At 41.5% G+C, this 21,172-nt stretch overlaps 1 protein-coding gene across 4 annotated transcripts in view; it reads left to right on the forward strand.

Moving 5' to 3' along the window:
* STARD9 (StAR related lipid transfer domain containing 9) overlaps positions 1-13,304 on the forward strand; it is a 255,427-nt gene extending 242,123 nt beyond the window's left edge. For all 4 annotated transcript variants that reach the window (XM_068254136.1, XM_068254138.1, XM_068254137.1 and 1 more), the window contains 8 exons: positions 103-252; positions 1,272-1,374; positions 2,771-2,913; positions 3,103-3,167; positions 6,615-6,820; positions 8,709-8,788; positions 10,726-10,884; positions 12,253-13,304. In XM_068254136.1, the coding sequence (XP_068110237.1) occupies positions 103-252; positions 1,272-1,374; positions 2,771-2,913; positions 3,103-3,167; positions 6,615-6,820; positions 8,709-8,788; positions 10,726-10,884; positions 12,253-12,354 (1,008 nt within the window). In that variant the 3' untranslated portion in view covers positions 12,355-13,304. The remainder of the gene's footprint in view (positions 1-102; positions 253-1,271; positions 1,375-2,770; positions 2,914-3,102; positions 3,168-6,614; positions 6,821-8,708; positions 8,789-10,725; positions 10,885-12,252) is intronic.
* The last annotated feature ends 7,868 nt before the right edge of the window (positions 13,305-21,172 follow it).

Below are 21,172 nucleotides of genomic sequence, written 5' to 3' on the forward strand. Positions count from 1 at the left end.
CGAGTAAAGTTACTGTTTCATAAATGGTACCAGGCATGTTCAGACTATGAAAAACTTAACTACTGTGTTGCTGAATGCAAAACTACTTTTATTCCTTTGCAGGAGGATACCAAAATGAAAACCCTTGTAAGCACCAGCACTTTATTCACCAATTCTAGCCTCAGCCTGTCCTCAGGACCAACGTCAGGGTATAACAGTGGCGTGACAGCAACCCCTGCCATGGGAGGAAAGGGTTCATGTCCAGAGGTGAAAGTGAGTATTATACTGCACACTGTGGTTCAATCTGGTTTTTTTTTGTCATCACTGCAGATAATTTCTTTGTAAGCCACAGACCAAGACTGGAAATATTATCTAGTCAAGAGCTACTTTTAAAGCTCTGAAGCACCTTTCATAGCTGTGTAATGTTCCCACTTCTCTTCAGATGCTGCTCACTGCAAGAACACATTGTAAACCATCTACAGTTCAGCTACATTCTGTATCACCTAGCATGCCACTATTTTGTATCTACTTTATAATTAGTGCTATAATATCAATATCGTAAATTCTTCATTCATGTATCAACTGTAAAACGAAAGACTACTTTTAAAAGCAAAAAAATACAGGGTACTCACTCCGCTGGGACTTTTGCAGGAGCAGGGTAAACCATTTTTTGTCTTTGCCCTGCTCCCAAATTTACCGGCGCCTTAATTACATGTATACGTCAGTCATCAACCCCTATAGATCCTACCTTGTGAATTTAACAGTGGTTTTTAAGATTGGAAGGTCAGTTGGTGTAGGGGGAGTGTGAAATGTACAAGTCATTTCCAGTCAGATATATCTTAGACTGCCTGCAATTTACTTTTTAGAGGACTATGTTGCCATGTACAGTATGTACTTGTCAGTGAGTTGGTTGCATCAGAACCTTTGCCTTGCCTTCCCCTACTGAGGCACTGTACCTTAATACTGAAGCACCCTGACATCTTTCATTGAATACCAGTGGAGAATACACAGACATGACCACAAAGCTTTTTCAGCTGTTTTCACCTTATCTATGTTATTTTTTTAAGGTCCCAAAGATATAATATATAATTAAGGTAAGAAAGGTAATATTGAAATGAATCGGGAACAACTTTGAGTGATTATTTTGCTTGTAAATCTGCTGAAAGGTTATTTTTTATCAAATAGGTGATATATAAGACCTTTATAAGAAGTTTTGTGAATAGAGCCCATTGTAAGTCCTGACTTATTTTCTCTTTTGTTCTCTCCTTGACTGTATTCCTATTTATTTTCAGACTTTGCTGGTTGGATTAGATTTACAAAGCAGATCTGGAAGAAGTCGCTCTGCAGTGAGGAACTGCCATCTTGTGGTTCCAGCTCAGAATGCATCTTTGCCAGGTATGTGATCTCTTCAATGGGAGGAATTATGCCACTTTGTGGTGTAATCAATTTTTTTTATTATTCCTTTTTACTTTTGGCTTGCATACAGTATGTTTACAAAAAAGTGTTTCAGTTGTAGCAGTAATACGTACTGTTTTGTAATTAAGCTATGGTGTTCAGTAATGAGGTATTCCTAACAGTTATGTTTTTATTTATATGGCGCCTGTATCTTCTGTAGTGCAGTACATAGTACAAAACAAATAGTGGGGAACATACAGAAGTGGTTCAAAACTCTGTATTTGTATTGCTGGATGTCCTGATTGTACAGACCTTGTTGATGTGTGACATCACCAATGTTGGCACATTTTCATATGGAAAATTACAGCAGAATAAGAAACACTAGGAGGAGGTCTCTGCCCTTGCAAGCCTACATTAGAGGGTAGTGGGTTTGGAAACAGGGGAAAAGGCACAGTGGTACAAGTAATACAAGTACAGGTTGTACATGTAATAAGACCAGCAGCCAGTAAATGTCAGCAGAGATCCATGCCCAGTATTATAACATCAGATGTAATCAGTATGAACTGTAAATGCTGCTGTAAAAGCAATTATTATTATTAATTGTATTTATAAAGCGCCAACATATTGTGCAACGTTGGAAATAAATAGGGATACATACATTGCTATCTCTCTGTCTGTCACCCATTGTTGCAAACGGTTATACAACATAGCACAAGGTTATACATGCAATCAGGGTATAAAATGCGTTTTACAGAGACCCGGCAAAACAAGTCCGAGTTAGTCCATGAGAAGGGTGTCATTGCTGAGGTAGTAAAATTAAGAAGAATGCTTTAGAATAACCTGTACATATTATGTATGGCACAAAACATAAGTCCGGGATGGGTGTTGTTCTGCTGGCCATACACATTACACTTTTGATTATTCAATGGCACTTTCGTTTCAATAAAACGAGTGTATCTATACAAGATCAAACTGATCAGTGGAAAACTATCGATACATTTTTGATCAAATGTAATCATTTTATGGAGTATGAGAGACAGACCATTTACATCTAGTTACATTAAGTGGGTCATTCCAATAAATGTTTCAGACATTTTGGTGCGTGTGTGTGTGTCTGTCTGTCTGTCTGTCTGTGTGTGTGTGTCTGTCTGTCTGTCTGTGTGTGTGTGTGTGTGTGTGTGTGCGTGTGTGTGTGTGTGTATGTGTGTGTGTGTATGTGCAATCATTTTAAAATCTGTTATTTAGGAAGTTTGTGCATTGCAGTCTGTACGTGTGAGGCAGAGGTGTTCAGTACAGAACGAAAAGTTGGAACAGATCTTTTGTACATAATGCAGCTCTGTGGAATGAAATTTACTGCAAGAACATGTCTACTATAACAGAACATTTTTGTTTCTAGTCTCCCCAGATAAAAGCCAAGCATCTGCTGGGAAAAGCCCTTCAACTGAAGCATTGCCTTCCCATGAGGCTCTGCATTACAGTTCTTCTCCAGGCTTGTACCAGGAGCTCACCATTCAGATCCAAGCAAGTGCCATGGCAGAGGTGAGTCCATTACACACACCACCTAATGTCAGGTGAAGGTGTTTAGTGATTGTGCTCTGCAGTATCTGTAGCTTGTATCATGGGAATTGGGAACCACATTGTCCAAGTTTGCAGAATTGATGCCATTCAAGTTTAAAGACAACTTGTTTTTTAATTTGGAATTAATTTTCATTTAATTATTGTTTTTAGGTAATGGCGGCTTGTTCCTATGACGTACGGAACCTCTTCGATGGGCAGGCATCAGCTGGATGGATGTAAGTATTCATTCATTTCTTTGTTTTTCTTTAGCTTTAGACCTGAAGATATCTTATCTTGGCTGCTGCACACTGCCACAGCTTCTTCTGAGCAGCCTCAATACTTCAGTCCAACAACTGCGGATAGCACATTAGATGTTAAAGGGACTCCAAGCACCTCTCATGGGCATGCCTTTAAGCCAGACTACTTCCAACAAAGTCATGCTATGACCCCCCTGGAGGAGCCTTTTGCAATTGCCATGCGTGTCACTTCCTCTTCCTGCTTCATTCAGTGATGCACTTCGCTAACAGAGAAGATAGGGGTGACCCAGAAGTTATAACACAGCCTAGATGGCAGCCCCATTTTTTAAACTGAAATCGAATGAAAACTATTTGGTGTAGAACGTGGTGTAGATTGATAGAGGAGGGCACAAGCTACAGAAAGGTATGCATCTAAGTACTTTGCAGTACTGGTCGGAGTCTTAAAGGCATACCCATGAGAGGTGCTCGGAGTCCCTTTAAGCTGTGCTCCAGTCATAAAACAAGATTTATGCTGCAGAACGTCAATGGAGAGCGACAGGTTTGGATATTTTTCACATAATCAACTGCTCCTTTTATACACCATAGGTCCAAAGGTGCTGCTGTATATGGTCAAGGGTAGCTAGCACTCTTGCTGTGGGTTTTTTATGTTTAGGGATGGCTGGAAATGCCAGTTTACAAATTGCCAGAAATTCTGATCACCAAAAATTTCCAATACAGAACATTTCCGAGTCCTGTGATTGGCCTAATATTTACGATTTTACAATCACAGCACTTAAAATTCATAAATACTCAGTAGCATTGGACAAATTAGAGCATGCGGTGATTTACCGCGGAATTGGAATACCACGGTTAGACTAATCATAAGACTTTGATACTACACAGTTTTGCCAAGTCTTGTGATTGGTCTAAAAATTCAGCAGTATTCCAATCTTTACGGGAAAATTCTGCAGCCTGTAATTGGTCAAATGCTTTTTGAAAAAAAAAAAAAAATCTGCTATCCCCACCGGGTTATATCCTGATTGTCTTAAGGCAAAAGCCTTATATGTCAGGTAATGTTTGCATCATTGTTTGAGAAAAAAGAAAAACGGATATAATACAGTACCATTAAAAATTAGTGAATGATTAACCCGCACCTCCCCTTATACCACCACCCCTCTCCCCATACACCCAATATTCATAATCCAACCATACTTCACATTCATACCCCAAGTAGGTTAGGTTATATTAGGCCACAGTCACAATGGTCCCTTATACCATTTTGTCTCTGTATTTCAGCTAATCGCCAGTCTCCCTCCTCCCTAGCCCGTACTTGATGGTCCCGCCTATATGACCGCAAGGGAGGAGTAACCCCTTAGGTTACCCCAGATTTCTCTTATAAATTTATATTGGTTTGAAGTAATTTCTGATGTCGGGGTATTTGATCTTTCGTATAAGTTTTCCATTCCCCTAAACCATTCTAAAAAAAAGGAGGTGGCCCGAACTCTTCCAGTTTTTAGCTATTATTTTTCGGATATATAGGGTACCCACTGTTATCAAAAAAGTGCCTTCCTTAGTCTTCTCCTGTTCTGTTATACCAAAAATCGCATTAATTTTGGATAGATTAAAGTTGGTGTGCACCCGTTGTTTACCAAATTCTATAAATTCATTCCACAGGGGAGTGACAGACGGGCAAGCTCCACCACATATGAACTTCTGATCCCCCCCGTCAACCCGCATCGCCAGCATGTGGACCCCATCCTTGGATTAAATTTTATACCATCTAGATACCACTTTATACTGCATCCACTGTAAATCTGAGTCCGGGCTACCCCATATAGCAGACCAAATAGCTGGCCATTTCTCACCCAGGGGTGTATTTATGATCGTCTCCCATTTTTTACAGTATGGAGGGAGATCACATTGGTTAGTGGTTTTTAAAAAGTCGTATAATAGTGACATTATTTTAGGTGGTCTATTATTAAGTAGGAGAAGTTTCTCAAACAGATTCAAATCACTCCTAATAGATGTATTTTTGTTCATATAACTTTTTATTTGGGTAAGCCACCAGGGTGTATTCTTTCCTTGTCCCCCCATCATACCAGTAATCCCCAGGGCTTTGTTCCCATAAATATGTACTAAACGGGTATCAATATTTACACCATTCTTGGAGAACCACAATGCTGAGGATGTGGGTGGAAAACCTGGATTATCTCTTAAGGATGTCAGGAGGGAAAGACCCCCCCCCCCCCCCCCCCCAGTTATCCATTCCTTCATTAGGTTATATAGGACTCTGTGTGGGCTTTATTAAGGGGTGGGATGATGTACTCCATAACCTGTCAATATACACATGCAAATATCATATCCATATTTAGTTCATGTTTTTCAAAAGTCCAAAATTTTTTACCTGAACGCGTAGTGTTCTATTTTCCAGTCCACTATTCTTGTTAAATGTATACACTTATAGTAAGATAAAATATCTGGGGCCGACATCCCACCCCTTGTTTTATCTCTACCAATTATGTTATAGCTAATTCTACGAGATGATCTAGCCCAGATAAAATCCTGGAAGAGTCTGTTCCACCCCCTGAACCATGTGCTGGGGAGGGCAATCGGAACACACTGCATAAGAAATATTATTTTGGGAAAAATACACATCTTTATTATTGCTATTCTGCCCAGTGGATTAAAGTAAGGCCGATCCCATCCATTTAGTTTTTTTTTTTTTTTACTCTCTTCCATTAGATTTTTATAATTTTGATCGTATATTTTGTCTACGTTACCACCCAGCTTAATCTCCAAGTACTTAATTACTTTTCCCCAAGCAAAGTTATTATATTCCTGGATCTTTTTCCTTGTTTCTATCGAGCAGCCTAGATCGAGGATTATACATTTTCCATATTGATTTTAATGGGCCAATGCTTCTGAGCTCTGATTGCGGTAATGCAGTATTTCCGCAGAATACTGATTTCCGCCACCGATTTCCTATTACTGCTGCGATAAGACCATTTTTAGGGAAAACTCAAATCTGTATTCTGCAGAGATGTTCCCACTATCCCTATTTTATGTTATCCCCTTATGTCCGTTACCTACCACATCCCAAAGACATAGTACTAGGTTAACGGACTTCCCCAATATTGCCCCTAGATTCTGGTGGAGACATTTAATTTGTGAAATGAAATATTTATTATTCTGTGCAGCAGAAAATGTGTCCAAGTATCAAATAATGACCGTTGTTCAGTGATGTTAGACTGAGCAAGAGGCTGCTGTCTAATTCCAAAGTCCTGGGGACAGGAAGTGAAGGCAAATCTCTCCATTGGGGACACAGTCACCCTCCCTACTTCAAATTACTATCTCCATTCTATACTATTCAAAAACAATGTTCTTTCTGGATTTGAGCTTGAAACTAATAATCTATTTAATATGGTTACTTTGCTGTCTGTGTTGCAGATATCAGACTACAGAGAAGGACGTGTTGGTGTATTATAAAGCTTTCTCATCCCCTACGAAGCACAGCTTTATGGGAGCTGGAGTCATCAGGAGGCCTCTGCATGAGGTCTGGTCCATGGTGAAAGATGTGACCACAAGGCGGCTGTATGACCAGTCCATCCTGGCGGCTCGTGTACATCAGAGAGTGGGCAGCAATATACAGCTGGGTAGGTTACCCAATACACTGCTAGATTTCATCATACAACTGACATATTTCATGGGGGAAAACAAAGTCCTAATTAAGAAAGATAGTAGGTGGTATGGGCTATATCTTGGATATCCTCTTTTCATAAGCAGGTTTGCTCTTACAGCTACCCATATCCAGCCCCACTCTTCACCATTGTTTGTATATCTTCCCAGTGTTTAATGCTTCCCAATCTTATTAGATCTTTCTTCTGAAGTGTAACCTTAACAAAATTCTCCTCCTTCATGCCCATCTCTAACCACCTCCCTGTCAGCGCAGCAACTCACCAGTTCTGGTGTGCTGCTCCAGTCTGTGAGCTTTCATCTTGATTCTCCCAGGAGTGCCTCTTCTCAATGACCCGCATGTTATTGCATAATGGCATACAACGGGTTCATGGAGAGGAGGCTGGAGCAGCGCACCAGGACAGGTGAGTTGCTACGCTAACAAAACTTTGGAAGACCACCGGGGCAGCACAAGTGGGGAGACCTGGGGGGGGGGAGGTCTGGCAGCACTCAGAGGCAAAAGGGGCAATTGCCACAGGACCCCCAAGGTAGCGCTGCCCTGCCAACTTATGTAAGCCACCCATGTTGAATGGTTTCAAAAACCATCATTGTTTTGCACTGTCCCCTTTAGATTTTGCCACAATCAGAGCTGTGTATGGCATGGTTTCTTTATAGAGTGGCTATTAGGCTAATCCATACAGGTCAAACTCCAGCCCGTGGGCCAAATGTGGCCCTCTGAGCCATTAAAGTTGGCCCCCAAGTGTTTTTCCCACTATGTTTGCATTATTGCACTGTTTGGCCTACTCTAGACCACCTGGGAAGCTACATTGGAGGTGAAGCCCTAGAACACCAGGTAAGCCATATGGGGGAGGAAATCACTAAACACTAGGGAACTGTATGGAAAGGTTGGGGTCCACTAGACACCAGGGAACTGTATAGGTGAGGGAGGAGGACCACTAGACACTGGGGAAACTGTATAGGGGTTGGTGGGGAGCCATTGGACACCAGGGAACTTTATAAAGGAGGAAGGTGGCCAGTAGACAATGAGGTTGGCTCACAACTTGATCCCAGTGTTCCATTTCTGACCACTTTGATTAGCCCATGGGTGTCAAACAAATACACTTACAGCAACCGGCATTAAAATGTTAAAGAGAACCCGAGGTGGGAATCTTAGAGTTAAATCTATACACAGAGGCTGGGTCTGGCTATAGTGCCCAGCCTCTGTTGCTAGTTGAATATTCCCTAAATCCCCCCTGCTCTCTGCACAAGCCTATAAATTACAGCCGCGCTGGCGACACTGAGCGTGTCGCAGCAGGCTCTGTTTACCATTCTAGTGCCACTCATGCTGCTCCCCCGCCTCCTGCAGAGCGCCTATCCCCGCCTACGTCTCTTCCCTCGCCGCTGATTAGAGAGAAGGGACTCGGGCAGGGAACTGCGCTCTGCAGGAGGCGGGGAAGCAGCGTGAGTGACACTAGAAAAGTAAACAGAGCCAGACAGCGTGGCTGTAATTTATGGGCTCGTGCAGAGCACAGGGGGGATTTAGGGAATATTCAACTAGCAACAGAGGCTGGGCACTATAGCCAGACCCAGCCTCTGTGTATAGATTTAACTCTAAGATTCCCACCTCAGGTTCTCTTTAAGGTGACTGTGGTAATATTTTCAGCTACGCACCTCTATTATAAAAAATGTGAATAACAAAAAAGTCTTGTTTTAAAGAAACACTGGCACCTCTTCCTGGTAAACAGGTAATTCACCCTTTACAAACATGTTCAAAAACCTTAGCACTTATCCTCATGGGTATTTTATAACTCATACATTACAGTATCAACAGCACAATTTGGTTAAAGTTATTTTTCGTTTTTTTTGCAGTCCATGTGATGATGGATACGTCACTTTGTTATCTGAAACAACCCAGGGACTTCTGTTGCATTACTGTGGAGTCCAAAGAGGTGAGCAGGCTAATTTAAAAACGAGCACCTTACAGTGAACATTGAGTGTCTGGTAAAGTTTTAATCTTGCTCGGTAGCAATCCAACTGCACCACATAAAGAGGAACTTTAACTCTAATTGAACTTCATCCCAATCAGTATCTGATATCCCCTTTCCCTCGAGAAATCTTTACCTTTTTCCAACTGCCTAGAACACAGTATCTCCCTCTGTGCATAGAACTCTCAGTAGTGCACATTCCATACAGATCACCTGGCAGAACTAAAGATGTCGCCACCAGGGATAAGTTTCAGAATGTAAATCAGGGAGTGGAAAGATTTTACAATGGGCAAACACTAATTAATCTATAAATGAATATTGTAGGGGGAAACAAAGCAATTTTATTCATTTTTACTACAGTTCCTCTTTAATGGGTTTGCGTGAGAACATAATGTTTAATGTATTTGCCTGAGGTGCTCGTATTGCTGTGTGAGGCTAACTTTGGCACCTGTACTCAAGCGCTGTTAAAAGCGCAGGAGATTTGGGCGCATAGACCATAATGGGAATTACGGCTATAGCAGCGCACAGTGAGTAATTGGGTGCCGTCAGAAGACGGATCTGAAGTTACTTTTATAACACTGCAATTCGGCCACCAGCAATAGCTGGAAGCTGAACTACACCATTCCCTACCATCCACATGGACCTGGAGGGGGTAATAGGAATTAACACTGCCAGGACTTGTGCAGGAGCAGATAAGCTGTATATCGGCTGTATCCTGGGCCCAAGTCTCCCGGGGGCGATTTCATAGGTATGCCCTGTACTGACCTGAGGTGTTACTCTGTCACTTGCCAAACACAAATACGTTGTCATTTGTGCTTAACACATTTTGACTCTTATCGACCTTTTGCCTTTTTATTCCATGACATCATAAGCCATCAGTTGCTGCTTCTTTTAATTATGGTTGGTCAAGGAGATGCAAATAATTCTGAGTTGATGCAAGATTATGCAAATTAATGCAGCATGAAAATTAACCATTCAAATCCAGCTGAGGTAAAATTTTAATGGGTCAATTTTCGTGCTGCATACATTTGAATATCCTGCATCAATTTGTAATTATTTGCATTTCATTGACCATTCCTACTACGTTTTTTTAATTATCCTATTAGGGCACCTCTTTCATCCATCTATCAATGCAGGGTTAGGTCACTTGTTCTAGGCTATTAAATGAGCTCATCAGTGGCGTAGCTAAGGAACTATGGGCCCGGTGCAAGTTTTACATGGGCCCCCCCCCAAGCACTCTATACATTAATTGGTACGGCGCACCAAAACCTGCCAATGGCAACTACAGTGTCAGAGGTGCAAGAAGAGGATGGGGAATAGCTTGTTAATCATTATCATTCAAACCATCTATAGAAGTGATTACCAGCACTGGACCAATAAAGAGCTAATAGTGCAGTTGAGGGAGGAGCCCAATGCAGTCAAGACCTCTGCAACCCATATTGCTACGCCACTGGAGCTTGTATGTACAAGCATCAGGGCTCTTTCACATTACATAACGTTTGCAGGAGCCAATTTCCTGCAAGCTTTATGATCTGCGCATGACATCGGGATGTTGCAGTGCTATGCTGAGTAGTTCTGATTTACCCAACTGGAAAATGCCAGCGCTGGATGATTAAAAGCTCCCAGCTGAGTCATGGCATTCCGCACTGCGTTAAACCGTGTTAGATGTAAAAGGAAAAATGAAAGTCTATGGACTTTCATTTTACCTTGGTTAACACAAAGTTCTGACTTTGCGTCAAAATGCCAGAAATCAGCTCTGGTGTGATAGAGCCCTTAGTTGGCATCAGCCTATCAAGTGGTGCTTCTTATTTTCTTGTGCTGTAGAATTCAAAAACAAACAAAGGTGCAGTTTTTCAGCTGCAGAATCTCCTAGTGACTAAGCCTGTGTGTGTTCTGTGCAGGAAAAGTGTTCCAGCCTGTGCTTCCAGTCTCTGTACAATGAGTCTATGCCTCGGCCTAATAGAGATGCAGTGCGAGGAGAGATCATGCCAAGTGCCTGGATCCTCCAGCCTGATGACTGCAATGGGGAAACCGTCACACGAGTCATCTACATGCTCCAGGTATGAACAGAAGTACTTACAAACCCAGGCTTTACATTGTGAATGCCTTTATCTGAAAGCTGAACTCCACCATTTTATTTTCATACAGAATGTAAGGGTACCTTCACACACTACATCCATTGCGGTGCAACAGGCAATATCATTCCTTTGCAACACAATGCAATTATATCAGAATGCACTTGAACATTTGCACTGTGGATTTTGTTGCCATACAAGCTTGCAGTTACTGTATGTTATATACGCTTCCTTGCATTGTGATCTTGCATAGTGTGAAAATACCTTTTAAAATCATTGTGACAGGATCCCCACTGGGGGGGAATGGGCACCCTCCTTGGGCAAGTGGTGGAACCTCTAGGGTGATGGGGGGCAAGGTGGCAGGATGAGCAAGAGTGATTATTTCAAAAGCTTTAGTTAACATTTGATTCCCATTTTGTTTTTATTAAAAATATTATCCTCAGTTGAAAACAGAAGAATGTAAAACCTTTGCTCTGAGGATGATTATCTTTAACACAGGGCAATGAGGACAATGGCCTCAATTCACTAAGATCATGCTAGAGATAATAAAGCAAGAGAAAACTTACCTCCACACGTGAGAGTTATCTTACCTCTTCATTCCTTAAGTTACCTCTCCTGTAGTTAATTTACCTCCTCTGCAGTTAATTTACCTCCTCTGTAGTTATTTTCACACGCAGTTAATTAACAGCCTGTCTTTAACTCTGGAGTTATTTTAAGGATTGGAGAGTTAATTTAAAGACAGAAGAGTTAACTTTAGGCTTGCCTGAGGTAAAATGTTTCCTGAATACTACATGCCTTATCACCATGGTAACAACTCTAGAAGAGTTATTAAAGACAAGAGATAAGCTTAGTGAATTGAGGCCTTTGTCTGCCTTCTGTTTACCCCCCAGAATTCCTCACAAGCAAAACTTTGATTTCTCTTTTCCCTTATTTCTTGCATTCAGAACATGTTACATTCTGGTGACCATACACATTGCAATAAAAATGTTTGACTATCCCGTTTATTCGATCTAAATCATCGAATTGATTGAAAGTTGAGAAAAAAAAAATTTTGATAAAGAAATTTGAACGATTATCCTGTTTTTTCGAGAAAAATCAGATCGGACGTGCTGGAAAAAACTTTATATTAGATCTAACGGAATAATTGAACGAAATTATCTAATCGAAAAAAAATGAAAATTGTACCATGTATGGCCATGTTGGATGTTGAATCTGTCTATCTATGATGTGACAAAGTGAATCAATCCTGAAAGCTAATCTTTCAAGAACCCTCTGTTACTGTAAATAGAGCATCACATACAGCACTTCAATTCTAATGCAGCAAGTGCACTAACTCAGCTGTTTTATTTTCAGGTTGATTTGGGAGCTCCAGCTATCCCCTCCAGACTACTCAGTTTGGTCAGCAAACGGCAACCTCTGGTGATTGCAAGCCTGGCCAGATTCCTCTCCAGGTAGCGCTGATTGCTGTACTAGGATGGTTCAGGGATCACCTCAGCTATACAGTAGCACATAGTTCTTGCATTGCTGGCAGTTAGAATGCCTGCATGGAATGTTTTAGCTTTTCCTGTGGAGGTCTTGGAAAGGTTTTTCATTTTGCACATATCTTAATGAGGCCTGCATGACCTGTGAATGAACACCGTAGCATCTTATGAAGCTTAGAAATGGTCTATTTTGGAATAAGGTGCAACCTATGCTAATTTATTAGATTGACAACCATGGGACAGGCTTTTACTAACTGCTTCTAATAAGAGCATACTGCATTCCTATCTATATGCAACACGTCATGTCTAACAGATAAATCATGTAAACGAGTCCTCTACCTATGTAATACAGCAGGTAGGGCTAGTTTACATTACTTGTATTATGTGTTTACACAAAGCAAGAACACACAGGCACACAGTCTGTCCCTCTAAAAGCTCTTTCACGCTTATTGCACTTCTTTTTCTCCACAGCAGTGCATTGTAAAAAAAAAAAAAAAAAAAAAAAGCTTCATTTTTCAGCATTTAGTGTGAAAGAGGCCATAGGGAAACATGGACACTGGACTGCACATCATTTGTCCTTTCAGTTACATTTGACAGTAACTGATATAGTGTCAAAAGATCTTTAAGCCCAGTTAATCAGTTACTCTGTTATAACTGAACGAAAACGGATTTTCAAAGTAAGTCCCATGTTTTCCTATGGCACCTTTCACACTTAATGTGTTTTAACTGAAATCTTTTTCTCAATGCATTGCTATGGAAAAAAACACGTACCAATGCAAAGGGCCCATTTACACTTAATAATTTAAAGGGAACCAGAGAGGATGAACTATACATACCTGGGGCTTCCTCCAGCCCCATACGCCTGGATCTCTCCCACGCCGCCGTCCTCCGCTGCCTGGATCCGCCACCACCGGGTTCCGTCATTGCCGCAAGTCGGCCGGCGGATGCGGCCAATCCTCCGCATCACAGGGTGCTCTCTCCATACAGATACGTATGTGGCTGCCTACTGCGCAGCCGCATGCGTACATGTATGCTGGGAGCCCCTGTGATGCGGACAATTGGCCGCGTCCGCCGGAAGTGACGGGCCCGGTACCGGCAGATCCAGGAAGCTGAGGACGGCGGCGTGGGAGCGATCCAGGCTCATGGGGCTGGAGGAAGCCCCAGGTATGTATAAAAGCTTTGCCTTTTTTACCCCTCGTTTCTCTCTAGTTCCCTTTAAGGAACTTTTACAATATATCAGTCGCTTTCAGTTGTAACTAAAAATAATTTCTTCTTTCGAAGTAATGTCCATGTTTTCCTATGGTTCAGTTCAAACCTATGGTTCAGTTTAAACCACATGGGACTCAAATACATAGCGGATCTATTGGAACTTTATGCCCCTCCACGCACCCTCCGCTCTGCCAACAAGATGAAGCTGGTTATTCCCAGGATACACCTAACATTTGGTGCTCGGGCCTTTTCCTATGCAGCCCCTACTCTATGGAACTCACTTCCACACTCAGTACGAGAGGCTCCTTCTCTGGAAAGCTTTAAAAAAAATAAAAAAGGCTAAAACTCACTTATTTTCCTTAGCCTTTGAGACTGCATAATGCAGTCACATCGCTTTGAGTCCCCAGGGAGAAAAGCGCTATAAAAAATATTGTTAACTGAAAGCTTTTCCACAATGCACTACTGTGGAAAGTTAAAATGCATCTGTTTTTCAGTGTATAGTGTAAAAGAGGCCTAAGGGTAGTCACAGTATGTATGCACATTGTAAAAGGCAGCATAACTTCACTGCTGCATATATTCCTTCATGCACAGTGCATGTTATAGTTATAGTGATTGTAAAGACATAATGAGCATGTCCACATACATGCATAGTGTGATCAGTCCCTTACTGCAAACAAGTAATCATTAACACTGCTTTGCACAACAACCAGGGGCCCCTACACCACTGTGTGATACTCAGAGGAAAGTGCAGGTAGGCCCTGGACCTCTCAGTTACCTGGTGCAAACAGGTAATCATGTCAGCATTTCACAAACTAGATATGTCTGCCCAGAGCTGCCCTTTAACTTCTTCGATAACTAACACAACATGAATCCATTATTAGATTACAGTACATTAGGGCCCTGTTTGCCTAAGACTATTCACACGGGATAAGCATCACCCACAACAATCTGTACTCATGACTTTGGGTGATCCATGATCAGTGTGCCCCGATGTGCTGCTAGGGCTGTGGATTTTTCTTTCTTGCTGAGCAGCCCATTCTGTCCGGTGGAGAAGGAAGAAAGATTTGGAAATAGAAATGTATCAACTCCCTATAGTCAGATTGGGCCCATACTATGTAAAATGTTAGAATCATTGCCTTTCTATAGTACAAACGTGGATTCTAGCTCAACAGGAGCCAGAAATTGGCAAAAAGGTTTGTCAGATTCAAGAGTACAAATGGTCAGTGAGATGCAACTAATTCTGACTTGCGTGGAAATTGTATGCAGCTTGTTATTGTGTAAATTGTCTACAAGAAATGTATAGCATTGGCCCAATTCAAAGCTGCATAATATGCATGCCAGAATTATCTACACTGACTGCTAACCAGATTTGGGAACTGGCACAGCTGCCTCTCAAAAGTTGTGTTTAAAGGACTTCCGAGGCAAAAATTAATAAAATGACACTTTACCTTTTTATCAGAATCCATGGAGGACGCCCTGCTCGTCCTCCGCTCCCTTCCGCGGTCAATTTAGAGTTTTTGGTTCCCCCCGGGCTTTGCGCGACCCCACCGAACGGGTCACATCCATTCCACTATTAAGATGGCCGCCGCCTTGATCCGCGGCTGCGCAGTATGCTTTGCCGCGAGTGCGACTCCTTTAGCCCACCTCCAGCCGCACCCGACGTATGCTTCAGCAGGATGCCTGGAAGCACTACGCGGCTGGAGGCAGGCTAAAGGCTGCGCAGTCGCACTCGCGGCAAAGCGTACTGCACAGCCGCGGATCAAGGTGGTGGCCATCTTACTGGTGGAATGGATACGACCCGTTCGGTGGGGTCAGGCAAAGCCCTGGGGGAACCGAAAACTCTAGATTGACGGCGGAAGGGAGCGGAGGACGAGCAGGGCGTCCTCCGTGGATTCTGATAATAAAATGGTAAAGTGTCATTTTAGTAATTCTGGCCTCGGAAGTACTTTAACTTATTTTGGTTCCTGGACGTAGAAACTACGTCCAGGAACCATGCGCACTCCCGTGGCCGATCGCGTGCATGCACGCGCACTCCCGGCCGCGGATTCGGTAGCCACGGAATCAATGTATCGGGCTATGGTGCCCGATCACTGATTCCTCTCCCCCGCTGAAAAAGCGACAGCTTCTCTCGGAAGCTGTGCTTTTTCTGGCTGTTCCCTCCCCGATGCGTCACTCTAAGCGTGTGTTACGCTTAGAGTGACGTCATGTAAACAAACTCATGGCCGCCATCTTGTGGCCAAAAAGTAATATTACAACTGAAAGTAAAAAAAACAAAACACACATTTACATTATAAATCTGTTGTTTACCTCCCACCCTCCCAAAACTACCCAAATAAAATGTTTACTATAAAAAAAAACCATTACAATAAAAAAAAGTAAATATTTAACTAAGGGTCTAAACTTTTTAAATATCAATGTAAAGATGAAATATTTCTATTTTTTTTTATTTTAAACTTGTAAATAGTGATAAGATGCAAAATGGAAAAAATTCACCTTTATTTCCAAATAAAATATTGTCGCCATACATTGTGATAGGGACATAATTTTAACGGTGTAATAACCGGGACATATGGACAAATACAATACGTGAGTTTTAAATTATGGAGGCATGTATTATTTTAAAACTATAATGGCGGAAAATTGAGAAAATGAATTTTTCCATTTTTTTCTTATTCTTCCTGTTAAAATGCATTTACAGTAAAGTGGCTCTTAGCAAAATTTACCCCCCAAAGAAAGCCTAATTGGTGGTGGAAAAAACAAGATATAGATCAGTTCATTGTGATAAAGTTATAGGCTAATGAATGGGAGGTGAACATTTCTCACGTGGAAACGACTGAACGCGAATGGGTTAAGGAAACCATTCTTATTGGTTCCATTTTTTTGTATCACCACAGCTAGAGAGCAGGTTTAGATGTAGACATAAGCAGTCTGGCATTAACCCACAACTATATGCTTGTTTAGCTGAAACAAAGGTGGTACCAATCAATGCTTTATTTATTGATGTATGCAATATTGTCTGTCATTATTTGTATGTAAATGAAAGTTTTATATCCTTTTCTAAATCTTAGTATTATGTATATAATTTATCTTCCGATCAATTGACTGTTAGGGCCCTTTTCCACCTGCAATCGCTAGCGTTCACGCTGAACGCTAGCGATTGCTGAATCGCAAAACCGGCGATTCCCCCGACGTTTGCGGCCGCGATTTTGCTATGCTATGCACTGCATAGCAAAATCGCGGCAATTATCGCTCCGCCGCGCGTTCGCGTTCCCGACAAAAGCGAATCGCGGTAGTGGAAATGACCTACCGCGATTCCTATGTTAAAAAGCAAACCGTAGCGATTGTAAAATCGCTAGCGGTTTGCGGTTTTGCGATTCAGCCAGCGCAAACGCGCTGGTGGAAAAGGGCCCTTAGGATAACTTAGCAGTCTGTGGCTAATCATAGGTTGTATGACTAAAGACACAGCTCTCCTTCCCAGCTGTAAAGCTGTTGTGAGAGAATGGAGGCTGCCATTAGTAATCCTCTGGCTAAATGACTTTGTGAGCTGTGTGGAGAGCCAATTATAAATCCTCACATCAGTGACTCAGAAACCATCACTGCTGTAGAAGATTTTGGATAAGTAGCAGCCTTAATTAGCTGATGAGAATTTGTTCGCGAGCATTAGTCTATCAATAAGCATGAACAATCATTTCTGATCGATTACTTCAGTGATTGGAAATGGATTGGCCTTCAGGGCACTTTTTCCGTTTTACAAATCGGATAACTAACGTGGACAGGTCCTAGGTTAGAATTTGCTTACACACTTTATTTACAACAGATTGTAATGGATCAGTTGTGGTTAGCAGAACATAATGTCCCAACCTCCACAATTTTTCCAGGCAAGCGGATACGTAGAAGAGACCTATGGTGGAAACCTATCCACCTCTGCACTCCAAACGGACCACTGGAGTGGATACTGCAGTGTCTGTATTAGTGATCAAACTCAAGTAGCTTTCACATAACTACTAAATCCAACCAGTCACAACTATCAATGTATAAGCTAATGCTGGCCTAATTATCAAATCAAATGTAAAAAAAAATTTGCAATTAATCATTCTTCTCAATCAGATATAGACATTATTGAAGGAGAGTTGTGGAGATTTGCACTGAATCAAATATTTTGCTACATTCAAAATAACCACTTTACATTATTTTGAAATACTTATACTGTAACGCATGAAATTTATATTTGGCCCCTTTTAAGGGAACTGTAAGTGAGGGATATGGATGTTTCCTTTCAAACAATGCCAGTTGCCTGGCAGTCCTGCTGAGCTCATTGGCTGTAGTGGTGGTTGAATCACACACCTGAAACAAGCATGCAGCTAATCCAGTCTGACTTCAGTCAGAGCACCTGATCTCCATGCTTGTTTAGGGGCTGTGGCTAGAAGTATTAGAGACACCGGATCAGCAGGAGAGTCAGGCAACTGGTATTATTTTAAGAGGAAAAAATCCATCTCCTCAATTTAGGTTCCCTTTAATTCATACTGTATGAGTGCTTTGCCAGAAGAGATCTCTGTTACCATGACATCAGGAAGCTGACAGACACTTCCAATTTCTTCATTCCCGAATCCCAACTGCTGCACTATTAAGAAATAATACAAGCTATGCTTGCAGCACTGGGCTTTGCAATCTGATAGCTAGGCAGTATCTGCTCAGCAGAAGTACTGGCCCATAGAACTCAAAGCAGTCTATGGGTAGCTGCTATTTTCTGGCTATCTATAGATTGCAATATCTTTGTGGCTATGGGGTGAATGCCACTTGAAGGTAGGACCCTGCTAAGAGATAACAGCACTCTATTATATAGCCAAAGTTAAAATTTGTTACAGCAGCTAGTGCCCGAAACGGTGCTCTGTTTGGAATGGAGTTCTCTTTGTGGCCAAAAACATACAGTGGTGATGGGTAGTTTAGTGTTAGAAGGAAGAGTAACTTCCCATGCCAAAAATAAACACGACAATGCGGAATGAATGCTGTAGCCCCACCTGTAAGGTGCAGCCTGTTAACTAGTGTAAACAGCGGTATACATTTGTTTTCATCCATTATGCCTTTGCATCCTACATGACCAAAGCCTTGGTCATACAGGATGGGAGAAACAGACCAGTGCTGTCTTAAGCTGGGAACAGACGTTACTTTTTTTTTTTTTCACCAGGTTTCCCGTGCGATAAATCGAATCTCAACCAAAAAAAAAATCTACAGTAATTTTATCATCCGCCTGTTACACATGTGTACGTTTTCTGTTCCGTTTTTACTATGTTCTTGGCTAATTACGCCCACTATTGATAACACGGCACTGTGATACGGACGCCCGAACACCTCATATCGTACACATAATCGAGCCACTTCATTGATCGCGCTAACATATGATAGTCATGATAGTTATTTCGACCGTTTATTTTCAACATGTCCGATACTATTTTAATTAAAAACACTCGATTCTGCCCATAAAATCGCTTAAGTGTGCTGAAAAATGCTTCCGATTTTGGTTGCAGTTCGATTCATACTATCGATTGCATTGGAAATCAGGTGAAAAATAAAAAAAATGTAACGTGTGTTCCCAGCATTACTCTGAGGATCTTTTCACACTTCAGCCATTGCAATGCAGATCTAATAAGCCTATGGCACTTATCACTTTGATTGTGATATAGCAGGTTCCATCAGGATAATACAGTGGATACACTTATTACAGGATGTGTGCCTTTATGTTGGCAGTGAGGCATACATGAAGGGTCCTGTATACCTCACTATACAGGTGTGATGAAACTTTTCAGTGTGATTGAAAATGAATCACACCACTACAGATTCCATGTAGTGTGGGAGGATCCCAAAAACTACACACTGGAGATCAGGTCATTAAAGATAATTTGTATTGTTAAAAATCGCACAAAAGTAAACATACCAGTGCGTTAGGGGACATCTCCTATTACCCTCTGACACAATTTCGCCGCATTAAAAGTGGTTAAAAACAGTTTTAAAAAGTTTGTTTATAAACAAACAAAATGGCCACCAAAACAGGAAGTAGGTTGATGTACAGTATGTCCACACATAGAAAATACATCCATACACAAGCAGATTGTATACAGCCTTCCTTTTGAATCTCAAGAGATCATTTGTGTGTTTCTTTCCCCCTGTTCTCATGCATTGAAGTTTCAGGCTGCTTGTTTCTTCCTGCAAACAGCTTTGCCCTTGTCTGTAATTCTTCAGTATGTGAAAGCCCAGCCAGCTAAGAGGATGATTTATCCAGCTTGTAAGAGAGAAGCTGCTCTAATCCTAAATAACACACAGGCAATGTGCACAGAGGGGCCTGGAAGGAGGAGTTCATAGCAGTACCACAACACTGAAGAACTTGGCAGCCTTCCAGACACAGGCTGACAAGTCTGACAAGAGAGAGATAAGTTGATTTATTACAGAGATGGTGATAGTAGAACGTGCTGCAGTAAGCCAGAACACATTAGAATAGCTTTTTGAACTTGTAGGATGATAAAAAAAAAACAGGATGCAATTTTTGTTACGGAGTCTCTTTAACTCCCCCCAGCTGTGAAATAGCACCAGTACTAACGAACACTAAGGCAGGGAACACACTTGTCTGTTTTTATTTTTTTTCTGCACACAAAGTGTGTTTCTATGCAGGAAAATGTGTACATTTTTCACAGCAGCTGATGTAATTGATAGAGAAAACTGCCAAAATATGTAGAGTCATCATGCAGAATGTCAGTTTTTTTTCAGGGTGCAAAAAACATTAAGTGTGAACTAGCCCATTGATTAACATGAGTTCTCAGTTTTTCTGTGCAGAAAACACGCACAAAAACAGCCAAGTATATTCCCTGCCTATTAGACTAAGAAGCAACGTCAGAAATAGTTTTGTGCTTGTTAGGCTGGTACTGTTCAGCATTTCCCCAAAGCTACTCCTCTCATACAATAGTAACAGCCACTCCCTCAGCTGCAACTGCTCCGTTTTTGGGACACTGCTCATCTCTCATATACAATGTTGTGCTACTGTAGAAAACACCAGTGCAACACACATGCCCTTATCCAATACACTTTCAGTAGGAGATATACTTCAGCACTTAAAAGTGGTTTACTTAACACTAAAAAGTAGTTTAAGAAGAACAAAAAAAATAGTAAAACTTATTTTTAGTAACTTTTTGTTTAGCGTGTGCTTTGAAGCGCACTTGGACTTTGCTAAAAATGATGACTTTTACTTACCCAGAACTTCTTTGAGCTACTCGTCTTTCAGGTCCTCAGTGTCCCCTCCATTATAGACCTGCCCTCCTCAGAAAGATCTCCAACAATTGTTAGACACAGGCTACTGCGCATGTGTGGTGCTGTCTGCACACCTCATTGAAGAAACTCCTGTCGCTACGAGTGTTACACACACGTTCAAATCCTACCTATAACATATTTCCCTGTAGAAAACTCAGGACAAAAGTTAATAGGATATGGGTCATAGTTACACGCTCAGAACATAAGATACACCCCCTTACATGGTAATATTCTGAAAAGTCAGTAGTGCACTAGTAAGCCAACAATGGTCTGGCTAAACTTCTGTA

Source organism: Hyperolius riggenbachi, chromosome 9 (assembly GCF_040937935.1).
Source record: "Hyperolius riggenbachi isolate aHypRig1 chromosome 9, aHypRig1.pri, whole genome shotgun sequence".
Classification (NCBI taxonomy): domain Eukaryota; kingdom Metazoa; phylum Chordata; class Amphibia; order Anura; family Hyperoliidae; genus Hyperolius; species Hyperolius riggenbachi.